This window comes from Trematomus bernacchii, unplaced genomic scaffold, assembly GCF_902827165.1.
Source record: "Trematomus bernacchii unplaced genomic scaffold, fTreBer1.1, whole genome shotgun sequence".
In the NCBI taxonomy this organism is placed as follows: Eukaryota; Metazoa; Chordata; class Actinopteri; order Perciformes; family Nototheniidae; genus Trematomus; species Trematomus bernacchii.
The window spans coordinates 8,432,799-8,446,572 of NW_022987973.1; the positions used below are offsets into that span (position 1 = coordinate 8,432,799).

Here is a 13,774-nt window from a genome sequence, read left to right on the forward strand (position 1 = left end):
GCTCTTGTAATGTATATCATGTTGTTCTGTAAACAGAGCACAAACATTACAAGAGACTAAACAATGTTGATTCATATGAACTTTATTCAGACAAACCCACATTTAAACTTCTGGCATATTTAATTTGTGGAGTCTAGCTTGAAAAATGTCAGACAGGAAAAACAAGCAGGTAAAACAGATGAATATATGGAGAACACTTAAAATATTTATTGTGCATCTAATTTGTAGCCAGACTCAAGCACCATTTTATTTATTACCAAGATGGCATCACAGCAGATCACAACTTCCTGATCAAATGCCATCCATTTACTGTTTGGATGACAATGAGGATTAAAATGTCCCCATAAAATTAAACAAGGAGGACAACAAATATGAGCGCGAAAGTGTAAGAAGTACAAAAGAAAATGAGGAGCTTTTGTCAGCTTTACCAGTTAACCATGTAACTGAGACAAGATGATTCCCCTTAATGACTGCAAGGATCAATCCTTATACACACCAACATGATAAAACACAAAACCCGCAGGCTCCACTGATGACCGCAGAGTTATAAAGGCTTTTGCTCTATACGGACTCCTGCACAGGTCTGATAGCAGGAGAGGTCAGAGGTCATGTCATTAGACGGAGGTGCCCTCTGTGGGCGCTGATGTCTTATTGTCGTCAGGCTTCATGGCTGGGAAGAGCAACACCTCCTGCAAGAGAACAAAACTGTTAGCTGAGGGTTCTTTCTCTTAGAGCGCGAACATAAAAGTAGACACTGCCTGGCCGATGTTGGCAGCTTATGTACGTGTACATACGCTGCAAGAAATATGCTTTCCTGATGAGGTTAAACCATTGTTCTTTGTGTCCTTTGATCCTGTGTTCTTCTGTTGCACTTCAGTCTGATCAAAGTCTAAAGTGCTCTTCAGAGGACAATGCACTGAGGGAAGATGCCATGTGGTCACACATACTACATGATCAGGAACCAGGTTGATTTGATTACATTCTTGACTCTGATTTGTTACTTTGATTAGGTCCTTTTATAATTATGGTTTGTACTTTATTCATTATGTTGGTTACAAAAGATTGTGTTTCTAAAACAAAAAAAATGTGTTGAGTGCATGGCCTTTCTCACTTAACTTTTGCAAGCTGCATTTTTTACCACCACTGTTAACCAGTGTAATAGTGTGAACCATTTACACTTAAGTACAAGTTAATCCTTGTTGGGGTGCACAATCAAACAAAAGGGGGACCCACTCTAGTACAATATCAGCTCCTTTATAAAAACAAAAACGTTTTGTCAAAGTTGTATAAGGATTTAACAACTACATGTTTGAATTGTGACTCCTACGACAGTTTTACCTTGATGTTGTTGGAGTCGGTGAGGAACATGGCGACACGATCGATGCCCATCCCCCAGCCGGCTGTCGGTGGCAGTCCGTACTCCAGAGCCGTGCAGAAGGTCTCATCGATGAACATGGCTTCATCATCACCCTCAGCTTTGGCCTGGAAAAGATCCAACTCCAGTTATTAACATGCACCAATATACACACTTATGGCGCGTTTCCACTACACGGCCTCGCTCGGTATGGCTAGGCCTCGTTAGGACTGGCTCACTTTATGGCGCATTTCCATTACAGTTTAGGAACTGGGGTAGTATCTATAGTAACGCAGTGTAGGCGGAGCCGTGACGTCATCTTCAATGAGAACCCCAGAAAAACAACACAGCCGTTAGCTGTTAGCCCTCAGAGCTCACAGCTCCTCATATATGTTCAGAAACTCGACAAAAGTTAAACAAGTACAAACCACAGACTGCCTGTGTCATGGTGAATACAGTCGCTGGTTTATTTATGTCTGTATAGGCTGTTGTTGTGAGTGTGGACGGTCGGAGCATATACTGCGTTAGCTTAGCCAATCTCCATTTAGAAAACACGCATTTTTAAAGGTTTTTCGCCTGCCGTCTGTCGGCAGACTTGTCAAAGCATTAATTCATGGTTTTTACTAACCGGTATCAGTATGTTGTTACTTCGGCATCATTTTGAAACGTGTATTACAATTAAATCACGGTCAAATATGTCCATCTTGTTGTAGTTGTAGCCCCCTTGCCAGCGATGCTCTCTCTAGTTTAGCATACTCAGCCCGACTCAGCCTCGTTGTCTCTGGCCCTAGACCCACGATTTTATGAGGCCAGAAAAACTGTGAATTAGGACCCGCCGGCCGGTACTAGGCCAAGTGGAAACGCAACCAAAGACGGGCCGCTGACGTCACAGCCCTCTTAAACCGTGCTCCGCGCTGTAGTGGAAACGCGCCATTACACTGCAACAACAAGGAGCCTGGACTTTTAGAAAATAAAACAATGCAACAGAAATAAAAAATAATATACATACCATGGCTTGCTGCTCGAAAAGCTCTCTCTGTCTGACGGGATCATTCAACTCTGTGTAAGCATTGCAGATTTCCTTCTTCATTACAAAGAGCTCAAAGCGCTCCGTCAGGCCTTTCTGGGATCGGTGCCTGAAACAAGTGAGAAAGTGTCAATACGGATTTAAGCATTGCATTTGAAAAGATAAATATGTGCCTGAAAGAAGGTCTTTCTCACCATTTCGCCAAGGGACTCATGATTTGAGGATGTTCACAGATGAATGTTGGGTTGATACAGGTGACCTCAAGGTAATCTCCAACCAACTGCGGAGCAAAGAAGATCAGCAGTTAGGACCTCATTGTAAAAAAAAAAAAAGCAATAACAAATAGTGTTGTGCATCAATGCAGCACCTTGTCAAGGAGACGAGCAGTGGTTCTGGGTGAAGGACATTCAACTCCTTTCTTTGCACACAGATCGTCAAAGAATTTACGTGTCTCTGAAGGTAAGAGAATGAAAGAGAAATCATTAAAAAACGTCATATTTCTGAGTTAAAAATAAAAATATGTGAAATACAGACAAAAACCCTACAGGTGAGGGACTGAAGAAATAAGAGTTTAACCAAAAAGGGATGAAAACAGTTTAAAACACAGCCTCAAACAAAATGAAAGAAAAGTACAAAAGTTGTTTTCACATTTCAGAGGGACTGTTACACTCACAGAAAATCCATCTGTAAACATCTACAGATCCTCACCTTCACTGTCATAGCTGTCAGTAGGAGGGAATTTCACTCCCATGATCTTCTCCAGGTCTCCAGTCATGCTCAGTCTTCTGAATGGCGGCGTGAAGTCGATCTCAAAGGCCTTCCCCTCAGGACCATCAGGGTGATAAGTCACCTTGTGTCCTCCAGTGATGTGCTTCACCATTCCTGAAGCAAAAAGGGGAACCACTGAGTTAAAGAGAGTATTTTTTGCTGAGAAGACACTGAGAAGAAATGGGAGTGGGGAATTTGTATTTTCAAATGCACAATTCATACCAATAATACCATCCTCAATGACAAAGATATAAATTAATACATTTCACATTATCAGTCTATCTATACAACTGTTTCCTGATAACCAGATCATTATTAGCCTAAAACTTCAATGGAGTTTAATGTGGATTTTTTTCCTCACTATGTGTTTTCACTTACCTGAGAGAAGTTTCTCTGTGATTTCCATCAAGTCATGGTAATCTGCATATGCCATGTAGAATTCACAGGTGGTGAACTCGGGATTGTGGGTAAGATCGATGCCTTCATTTCTGAACTGACGACCGATTTCATACACTCTGTCCATTCCACCAACCACAAGCATCTGTGGGAAAGATATGATATGAAGCTTTAATATTGAAATATCTGACACATGACGAACAAAAGGCAAAAACTTTGAGTATTTTAAGTTTTAGCTCTACAAAATTCACAGGAAACGGGTGTTCCAATTGACGACAAAAAGCGACCTTGTGGTAGAGCTCAGGCGCGATCCTCATGAACAGGTTCATATCCAGGTCATTGTGGTAGGTGACAAACGGACGGGCCACTGCTCCACCAGGAATAATGTTCATCATTGGTGTTTCAATCTAAAGTAAACACAAACGTGAGTCAGCAAAAACAGTTTACACTGTAATTCTTATTGCCTCAGATGTGGAACAAACACACAAACTTAGTGTGAAATAAATGTACTATTATAGCATTTTAAAATACAAATGTTTGCACAAAGGTAATTAAACATTTGTGAAATACTTTTTTCTCTAAAGCTTGTCAACTTGGATGTCTTAATACACTACAGACAGCAATTCCTACCTCCAAAAATCCCAGCTGGTCCAGGAAGCTGCGCAGGTATGTGATGATTTTGGCGCGAGTAATGAACTTTTGCCTCACATAGTCATTGAGAATCAGATCCAAGTAGCGCTGGCGGAATCTTGTTTCCTTTCAAGAGAAAGATTACAAAGTGGTGAGAAAAAAAAGCTTTCACATTGGTTATTACCACAGGTCACTATCTCTTCCAATCAAAGCAAATTCACAGAACAATTAACAGCACTGAACATCTTTGAGGTTCTCTACTTGTGTGACACTGCAACCAGGGTTGGAAGCTATAAGAAAGAAAACATGAATTGAATAATGAAGCGCAAGTGCAAAGGCTGTCTTTGTCCCACCAGGCAAAGTTATACACTGTTGTTAGGAGACTGTAACGTTAGTAGCCTGCAGAAAGAACGTTGCCAGAGCACAAATCCAGTCCACTAGGTAAAACAAATTTGCACAAAAACTAAACTTATCAAAAATAGGTCTGATCTTCCCACATGTTATGAAATCAATCTCACAGTTACACTTTTACTTGTCATAGCAGGAAAACACTAGAGTTGACATTCATTATAGCTCTACTACATTATAGGTGTGCCAGTGAGGCCCCGCTCACACGGGACCGTTTGCGTTTATGCACAGTATGCGTATTCAAAAAAGTCTTCCGTTCACATGCATTAGTTTCATTTAACGTGTCTGTTCAAACGAGGCCGCTGGAAACGCTGTAGTACATATTCTGGGACTGTAAGTGGCGCTGTAACTTCCGCCAAAATACACCAAAAGCCGCGAAGAAGAGCAACCGAGCAGCCCCGCTGCAATGTTGCCATGGCTACCCTTCTGTTTAAGCCCCGAAACTGAAACTGAAACTGAAAGAAACTGAAAGAAACCGAATCTGTGGATATTGCATCCCGACCAAGAAGGTCTCCGTGGAGAGGACGGCTCAGAAAGAGAGAAATATTCTCTACAAACACCGGGTGAGATCCTCCTTTGTCAATATAATGGATCAATGCATGAAATCTGACTCTGTTTATTTTGTTTAAGGAGTATATTGGGCGTTAACAATTCTGGTTTGCCTTTTATAATATTATTTCATTCAAGAACCCCTTGTGCGTTTAATTAACACAGCTATTTTTGATAGTTGCTGCAGGAGAGGTGGGGAGAGGCGGGGCTATCGTTATTTTTTCAGGAAATATTCGTATCGAGGTGATTACACGGACTCGGTTGACCCCCCAGAGCGTTTCGTTTGCAAATCTATCCACCTTGGGACCCGTTATTGTTTGTGGGGTCAGTTTCTATCGGCCTCGTGTAAATAATAGGGCTATACGCACGCGAAACTATGCAGATGCAAGCAGTTTTCTCCTCGTGTAAACGGCGCCTGAGTCATTCAAGCAGAGCGAACTAATGGTTCTGCTTTGTGTAGTGGTCCATTCTCTGTTGATCTTACTAATCCATAGACTAATCCATAGTCTAATCACAAGGGAATTACCTTGTCTTTGAGGCCAAAGTGGAGGTGGGGCAACATGTGCAAACATGGTGAAAGAAGTGTCATCTCAGTGGGGATGATGCTCAACTCCCCTTTTTTTGTCTTCCCTGGGATACCACGGACACCGATAATATCACCGCGACGCAGTTTGTTGTTTATGGCCACAAAGGCCTCCTCAGACTTGTAGCTCCTGATGAGTAAAAGAGGATATACAGAAATTAACTAATTGTAATCTTAAATATACACAAGGATAAAAACTAATTGTAGGTGTAAAGACATAACGAATGACATTATACAATACAAAAATATAATGAGTCCAAAACAAATCACAAACTCAAGTTATGTTGATGGTGAGCGGAGTGGTTTTGCAGTCTTTGTTTTCAACTAATTTTCCCAGTTGCAGTCATTTTCTGATACAACAACTACTGACTCAGTGAGTGTTAGATTATGAAACTCAAGTATAAAACCGAAGTTTAACTATTTATCCTCCACACCATTTCCAAGTATATTAATAACATACATATAGTTATCAAATTTCACATGCTAGTTAAGAGTCCAGGCCTGAAGACATCTACATGCAAATGGAGCCATCTACTGGCAACATATAATAAGCCTTTTGTGACTCAAATTATACACAGGAACATACTGTGCAATTAGTGTGTGTTCTCTAGCGCCACATGGAGGACACAGGAATTGACATTATAGTAATTTGTGCAATGTGGCTCCAACACACCCTGACATACAAAAAAGGCAAGCAAAGGGCCAGCGTTATCATTATTAATTATCCTACTTTTGTAGCTGTTATTGTTAATATTCCTTGTATTGAATAGTGATTATAATTGTTTAGATTATTGGTGGCATCCTCCTTGTTTGACATGTATGTTCACGAATACACATTTTTTTCACATGGGTTGTCTATGTAGTATTTTAAATATGTTGTTCTTCCTGTACACAAAAATGATATATCCTGTGCTCTCATTCTGTACCTCGAGTTGGCCATGACTTGCAACTTGACGCCTTCACCTCGCAGGTCGTAGAAAATCAGCTTGGCACCAGAAGCCCTCTTGGCATGGACACGGCCTTTAGATCATATATCAAGTTTAACAGGGGATCTACTGCAGGATTACACGCACACAAAATGGCAAATATATTTAAGATTAAAACAAATATGCCTTGTACCTGCCACATTGAGGAGAGCAACTTCTGTCAGCTGGTCTCCAGGCTGTAGATGATTGTATTTCTCGATGAACTCTGTGAGTGACAAGTCTACATGATACTTGTGAGGGTACGGATCCTCCGCTGTGCCCTTCAGTTCCTGGATGGCCTGCGAGCGGATCTTAAAGTATTGCTATGTTGGAGGGGAAAAGACAATGGAATTAATACAAAAATACCAAAACATTTCCGGTATAATACGTAAAGAGCAAGGCATATAATCACAGAAAAAGCTCACATTTGGGTCAAGCGTCTCCTCATCCAACGCACAGGCATCTTCGGCTCCTTTATCATTGGATTCCTTTTTTAGATCCAACTGCTCCTTGACCCTGGCTTCTTTTTCGGACGCCTTCTTGTCGGCTTTCATTTGTCTCTTCAGCTCACTGATATGAAAGAGGAATCAAAGATGAGACAAAGGTTAGATATTATAGTTTAATGTCAATGATTAAACTAAAACTTGAATTGCCCGGATGCTTAAGTGCACACACACAAGGGTGTAACTTTGGTTTGAGAAGTGGGGGGGACACAAAACAGGGGGTCCTCCGCAATGAAACATTTTCTCAATTTAATTCCATTTCCTGCCTTTCTACAAATATATTAGGGACTATAGTGTTAACAAATCCAAGAATGTGTAGTGTATATAATGAGTGTGCACACTTATCTAGTATCCTATCCATGTGAATCTGTTTTATTTGTGATGACCTCACCTCCTGTTGGGCGGTCCGGGGGCATGCACCCCCTGGAAGATTTGTTTTTCTTTAAATTGAAGTTGAAGGCATCAATCTGATGCACTTTGAGGGCAACATTAAGAGATGTATGGATACAGCTCTCAACACTCATATGAAACAGAACTGTATATATTTCAATCATCAAAAAACCATTAGAATATGCTCACAAGCAATAACACATATTTGATCACCTCCTCTCTCCTATCTGTATTTTACCTAGTCTGCATTCTTTCTTTTTATTTATGCATATTTGACTAATCACTCCCCTTTCAAACTGTGTTTTTGATTTTGTTACTGACCTATAGTAGGCTACACATTGGAAGGATTTCTTAACTTATTTTATATACAACTAATATTAAATAGATGGAGATATTTGTTTACATAGATGACCAAACCGTTTGAGACCCACTGAGATAACTTAGACTAAGTTTACAATCGAATCCACCCTCAGAGAGTCCTTTACCTCCCTGAGCTGACGTGATCTCTCTCAGTCCGACAGGAGAGAGCTCTCCCTCTCCTTATTGCTGAAACAGCTTCTAATCTCCTAGCTCCGAGCTAGCAAGCAACCCACGTAACTCTCTCAGTCTCTCTCTCTCTCTCTATTTCTCTCTCTCTCTCTCAGTCTCTCAAAGTCCGACAGGAAAGAGCTCTCCCTCTCCTTATTGTTGAAACAGCTACTAATCTCCGTTAGCTCCGAGCTAGCACCAAATGCTAACAACAACCCTGTAACTCTCTATGTCTCTCTCTCTCTCTCTCTCTCTCTCTCTCTGTCTCTCTCTCTCTTTCTATCTCTCTCTCACAAGATGCCTCGTGCCACACACACACAGACGCTCCTCCTTGACGATGACCGCTTGCATAAAAAAAATAATAATAATAAACACATTTAAAAAGTGGGGGGGACACAAATGGGATTTTGAAAAGTGGGGGGGACATGTCCCCCCTGTCCCCAGTGGAAATTACGCCCATGCACACACATATTAGATTGTCCACATAACCACACATTTAACTATATTCTGGGGTTTATATCAATTATTCTGGTGTTTATATAAATAACCAAAAACATAGAAGTCCATGGAGAGAAACACTCATGCAGAAAGGGAAAGGGGACCATGACAAAAGGTTGGTTGTTTTTCTCATTGGAATGGAAAAGCCACCAACCTTTTGTCACCTCTCCAACGGATCCCGTACATGTGTGCATGGACTGCAGCTGTACATGGGGATGCACATTTTAACCACTGTCCCCTGACCGCAAAGGCCTGGCACAGCTGCTGCCCGGCTGCCCTGACCAGGCACAGCATGCTGAGCGACCAGTCAGCGGACAGACCTGAGAAAATAGATATTTATTCAAAGCAGTGTAGCTCACAGCATGTACAGAAAAAGGCTGTTTGGCCCACCAGGACAAATTAAACACTACTGGGATAAAATACCTCTTCTTATCTACACCAACATCCCAGAGCACACACCCATCCGATAGGGGAACAACAGGATTAGGTTTGCTTTTACTTTTGGTTAGACAGGGAAGTGTCAGACTAACGTTACTGCTAGCAAGTAAAGAAACTCAAGCCCAACGAAGGGCATGCAGTTAGCATGCTTTAAGAACGGTAAAGACGCGTTTATACCGTTGAAATACATAAGCCATCTACATGAGTAAAGTGTCACAAATAGAATGTATCACACGTTTAACCCGACATTATCTAAAACAAGGAAAATAAACCACACGTTTTCGTTATAGAAGGACGTTTCTTGAACATAACGTTATTGTGGATATTGTAGTTTTACGGATTCCAAAAATGCATTATTGCGATTTGCGTCAGCTCACGTCCAGGACTACAAATACCAGTGACACAATCGAACTGAATTATGGGATGTGTAGGCTTGTCGCGTGTCTCCATATGGTGTGCTCACTTCGTTTGCATCTTCTGACCTGATGCAACGCTAAGTAACGCAGCATAGCCGAATTTAAACGGTCATTATTTCCCAAACTACATGTTATTTCTAAAAATCGAAGTAAGTGAAGGATTTAAAATGATAAAAATGCAGTTGAAGAGAAGAATAAGCTTACTTTTTGCTGAGTTTCTCTCCGTCCGCCGAAGTCACGTCAGCCATGTTGTCGATGATGCTTTGAACGTTCCGAAGAAGCAACTGACGCGCACACACCGAAAACACGGGGAAGGGTCCAGCTCATAGGTCCAGCTGCAGCCGGAGCAAGACGGTACAAACCACGCCCCCTACAAGATACGCCCACTTGTACACGACCCTACGGTGGCTGAATCAGAAACGAATTGCAAATGTTATTGTAGCATTTCAAGCAACTATTTGGCAAATAAATTAATAACCTAGTCTATCCGTTTGAGACACAACAGTATATGACTTTCAGCACAAATCATTTTGTCTAATTAATACATTAAAACAAAAAGGAAAAAAAACTTTTTTTTTTTAGTACATATAGGCCTAACATAGGTATTAATGAGATCATCTAATAATTATGTTTGTCTAACTGCTACATATGCATTTATACATAAATGTAGATATTTATGAACATCTTAATATAGTTGTTAAAGGTTTTAAAATATAAATAATCACATCATGGGGTCATCGAAGTTTCAAACAGGTTGATGTTAGGTAGGCCTACTATAACATGAAAACATGATTTTTAAAACTAATTTCTGAATCTCAAATTAGTAGTTTGGCATATTATTATTGATTGCTGGATTATTATTATTATTATTATTATTATTATTATTATTATTATTATTATTATTATTATTATTATTATTATTATTATTATTATTATTGATTGCTGGACACCCCTTCACAATTATCATCATTTACTTTTTTTAGACCAAATTAGGAGGGCCAGTCAGGCCACTAATGAGCTAAATCATTGTAATCATCAATCAGTAGACTGGAAACATAGGAGAAAATAACTCACAACTACAAGAAAGCTATATATAAGAACAACAAAAACATTGCGAGTCTTTTATATATATACGTGTTTTTTTATAATAATGCGTTAAAGGTATAGTAAGAATGGAGAAACCAGCTCGAGTGCGCTTAGAATTTGAAAGTACCCACAACCAGAACAAATCTGCAGGCTTGTTTGAGATGAGCTGCGGCGCCTTGAAAGTAGGACGAGAATAGCCGATTGCAGCCGGGGGAGGTCTCTTCTTATTCTTCTTTCTTTCTTCTTCTTTCTTCTTCTTCTTCTTCTTCTTCTTCTTATTCTTCTTCTTCTTCTTCTTCTTCTTCTTCTTCTTCTTCTTCTTCTTCTTCTTCTTCTTCTTCTTCTTCTTCTTCTTCTTCTTCTCGGTTTTTTGGCAGATTGCAAACAACTTTAAGGTGCATACCGCCACCTCCGGAGTCGGCTTGACTCGGTTTGCATTTATAAAGAATGCACAAATGTGTTTAATCGTTAATGTCAGATATGTACTAAGTAAATACATTTGTTCCTGCTCAAGATTAGATTCAACTTTATCGTTATTGCACAGATTACAGGTACTGAGACAACGAAATGTAGTTTAGCTTCTAACCAGGAGTGCAAAAAGCAGTAAAGTGAAAAGTAATGTACACAATCTACAGAATAAAATATAGAATGAATTGAATGATGAATAAACAGTGAGGGGTATGAATACACTAGATATACACAGCAGCCTGTGAGCAGTATGAACAGTGTGTATGAATATGCTAAGATATATAAAGTATGAAAACGGTAAGCAGTGCAAGTATAGTATTGTAGAGCCGATGAAAGGGAGTCAGAGGCGGTGTGTTCAGTATGGAACTCCACACTTTATTATCCATTTGCAAGAAGACAAGGTAAGTACATCTGCCGTTGCTACTGTCAAGCTAGCATTAATAACACCCCACGGTACCCTCACTAACTCACTAATTTCATGATGATAAACATTGTGGAACAATGATGAAAAATGTGAATGGAAGTGGCGACGTAAAACTGACACAAAACAACGAAAAACTTTTTCCGAGCCAATGGATTTGAGTTTCATCACCAGCACGGGGTAAAAAATACCAATAGGCGCGTTCACACCGCTTTCCCCCTTACTTTTCCCTTTTAGTTCCGTTAGTACCCCTTATTTTGCGTTCACACCAAAAAGAGTACTTAGTGCCGGGAACTTTTACCCCCATTTTTAGTGCCTGCTAGAGAGGTGGTACTATCCTGGGGAGAAAAAAGTACCAATTTCTATTGGCTGGGCGAATTGCAAACCACGCCCTGTAAAACTCTGAAAAGTTTTGTGAAGCCGCCATTGTATTTGCTGGCATTAGCATTATTAGTATTAGCATTAGCCCCACGCACCAACGGAGAGAGATTAACTTATGGCAACACAAAAAAAAACATGGGAGCGGTGGAGTGATGAGGAGGTGTCGGCGTTCTGGCGATTTACTCGGAAGGCTTCAGTAGAAGCTGCTGGGAGTCCCAGCAGCTTCTACTGAAGCCAGTCCCCAACTCTGGGGACTTCCGGCCGGGAACTTCGGGTGGCAGAATACGCCGTGAAGTTGTTTGCGGCCTGCCAGTAAACCCAAAGCAGAAGAAGAAGAAGTGACGTCAGCGGCTTCATTTGCATAATCTTCCCTCAGGGAACTTATTCCGGTGTGAACGCGATCTGTACTAAGTTCCATGGGGGTACTAAGTGCTGGCACTAACGGCCCGTCCACACAGCAGCGTTAAAAAAATCTTGGAGGTGGGCGTATCTGAAGCTTGGGGATTTTTTGCGAGCAAGGCACCAACAACCAATCACATAAATCTCCCTGCCCCCGACATACGAAGCAAAAAAGCCCGAAGTAAACTGGATATAAACTCCCCAAACAGGCGAAAACCTACCACTGTCTCTGCCACCTCCCTCCATGCCTGGCTCCTCCGGTTTATATCCCGGTAGGTAAATAGGGACTGGTCATAAAGCACCGGGTGATTCCCTACCGCTAATTTCTCCTCCATTTTTTGGAATATGAGGAAATGACCTGCGGTATGTCTCTCCCAGCATACACGCAGTTTGATTGGCTAGCGCTTGAACTGTCAGATTTGCATACACGGGATTTGATTGGCTGACGCTTCCACCTCAGCTTCAAAAGTTGAACATTGCTCAACTTTGAATCCTGAAAATCCTGAAAATCTCCGCTCTGCTGCCCACAATGCAGTTTGGCGAAAAGTGAGGCAAAGTGACGTCACCCCATTCAAAGTGAATGGGCAGAAGCGTTCCAAGATTTTTTAGCGCTGCTGTGTGGACGGTCCGTAAGTGCTGGGCACTAAGTACGGCAAAGTACTCGGTGTGAAAGCGGCTATAGTACTTGGTGTGAAAGCGGCTAATGAGCGCTCAGCTCGATATACCAGCGAGTCGTTTCCCATCAAGCATTTCGCTTGCGCAGCCGTGGAGAGAAACTGAGCCGCCTCGCTCTCAAGTCTGCAGGCGTCTTTGTCCCGCGAGATTTCAACGTCTCATGTAGGCGAGCCTCCAGAGCAAGTCGGACAAAATGACTAACCATCATGCAACGCACGAGCAAGACGGCGATCGCAATTGCGCAGGTCTGCGTCGGTCTCGCTCATCTCAAACAAGCCTTGCCTCTTCCTTCAGACTTCCTTACAGAGCCCCTCCTCCAACACACATGAACGCGCACATGACCAATGAGGGCACGAGATAAGTTTGTGCACGAGATGGAAGGCTGACAGGCAGGTAGGCCATCCAGTTATTTTAGCCGGGCCGGCTAAAATGATTGGCCGTGCTTTTTACAGCGCTACGGCTTTCACAGATGCAATTTGTTTATGTATTTATTGTCAAAGCATTTAATATATTCATTGCTATTGGGATGTTAAGAGCATTCCATTGAATATAACAAAAAGTGTTTCTGAAGTGAATTACCTACCCCACCTTTAAAGGTCCCATGTCATGGCCATTTCTACTGATCATAATTCCATTGTTGAGGTATACTAAAATAGATTTGTATTGTGCAATTTTCCAAACTCACATTGGTTTCTCATACAGCATCTCTGTATAGTATGCGTATTCACTCTGTCCTAAACGGCTTGTTGGAGCTTCTGTCCCCCCCCTCCCTGTGAGCCCGAGTGGCCGTCTGCGAGACAGCGAGACACAGCGAAACCCAGCCCGAAACACACACACACCCGCAGCCTGGCTGGGAGTTTGTGTGTGTGCTCAGGCTGAGTTCCGCGGTGT

The 13,774-nt window shown here is 41.5% G+C and overlaps 1 protein-coding gene across 2 annotated transcripts; it reads right to left on the minus strand.

Annotated features, from left to right (window-relative positions):
* Positions 1 to 61: 61 nt before the first annotated feature.
* On the minus strand, positions 62 to 9,811 carry kars1 (lysyl-tRNA synthetase 1). 2 transcript variants are annotated; one of them, XM_034116588.1, is made up of 15 exons: positions 9,658 to 9,759; positions 8,754 to 8,919; positions 7,106 to 7,250; positions 6,835 to 7,003; positions 6,642 to 6,735; positions 5,659 to 5,845; positions 4,176 to 4,301; positions 3,833 to 3,952; positions 3,528 to 3,690; positions 3,090 to 3,263; positions 2,749 to 2,834; positions 2,576 to 2,661; positions 2,364 to 2,490; positions 1,339 to 1,482; positions 62 to 689 (listed from the first exon to the last, which is right to left on the minus strand). In XM_034116588.1, exons 2-15 carry the CDS (start codon positions 8,891 to 8,893, stop codon positions 615 to 617), a joined length of 1,836 nt encoding a protein of 611 aa, XP_033972479.1. In that variant the 5' UTR covers positions 8,894 to 8,919; positions 9,658 to 9,759; the 3' UTR covers positions 62 to 614. The 2 variants fall into 2 exon arrangements, with proteins under 2 accessions (XP_033972479.1, XP_033972480.1); XM_034116589.1 differs by lacking the exon at positions 8,754 to 8,919 and having other exon boundaries at positions 9,658 to 9,811.
* Between the last annotated feature and the right edge of the window lie 3,963 nt (positions 9,812 to 13,774).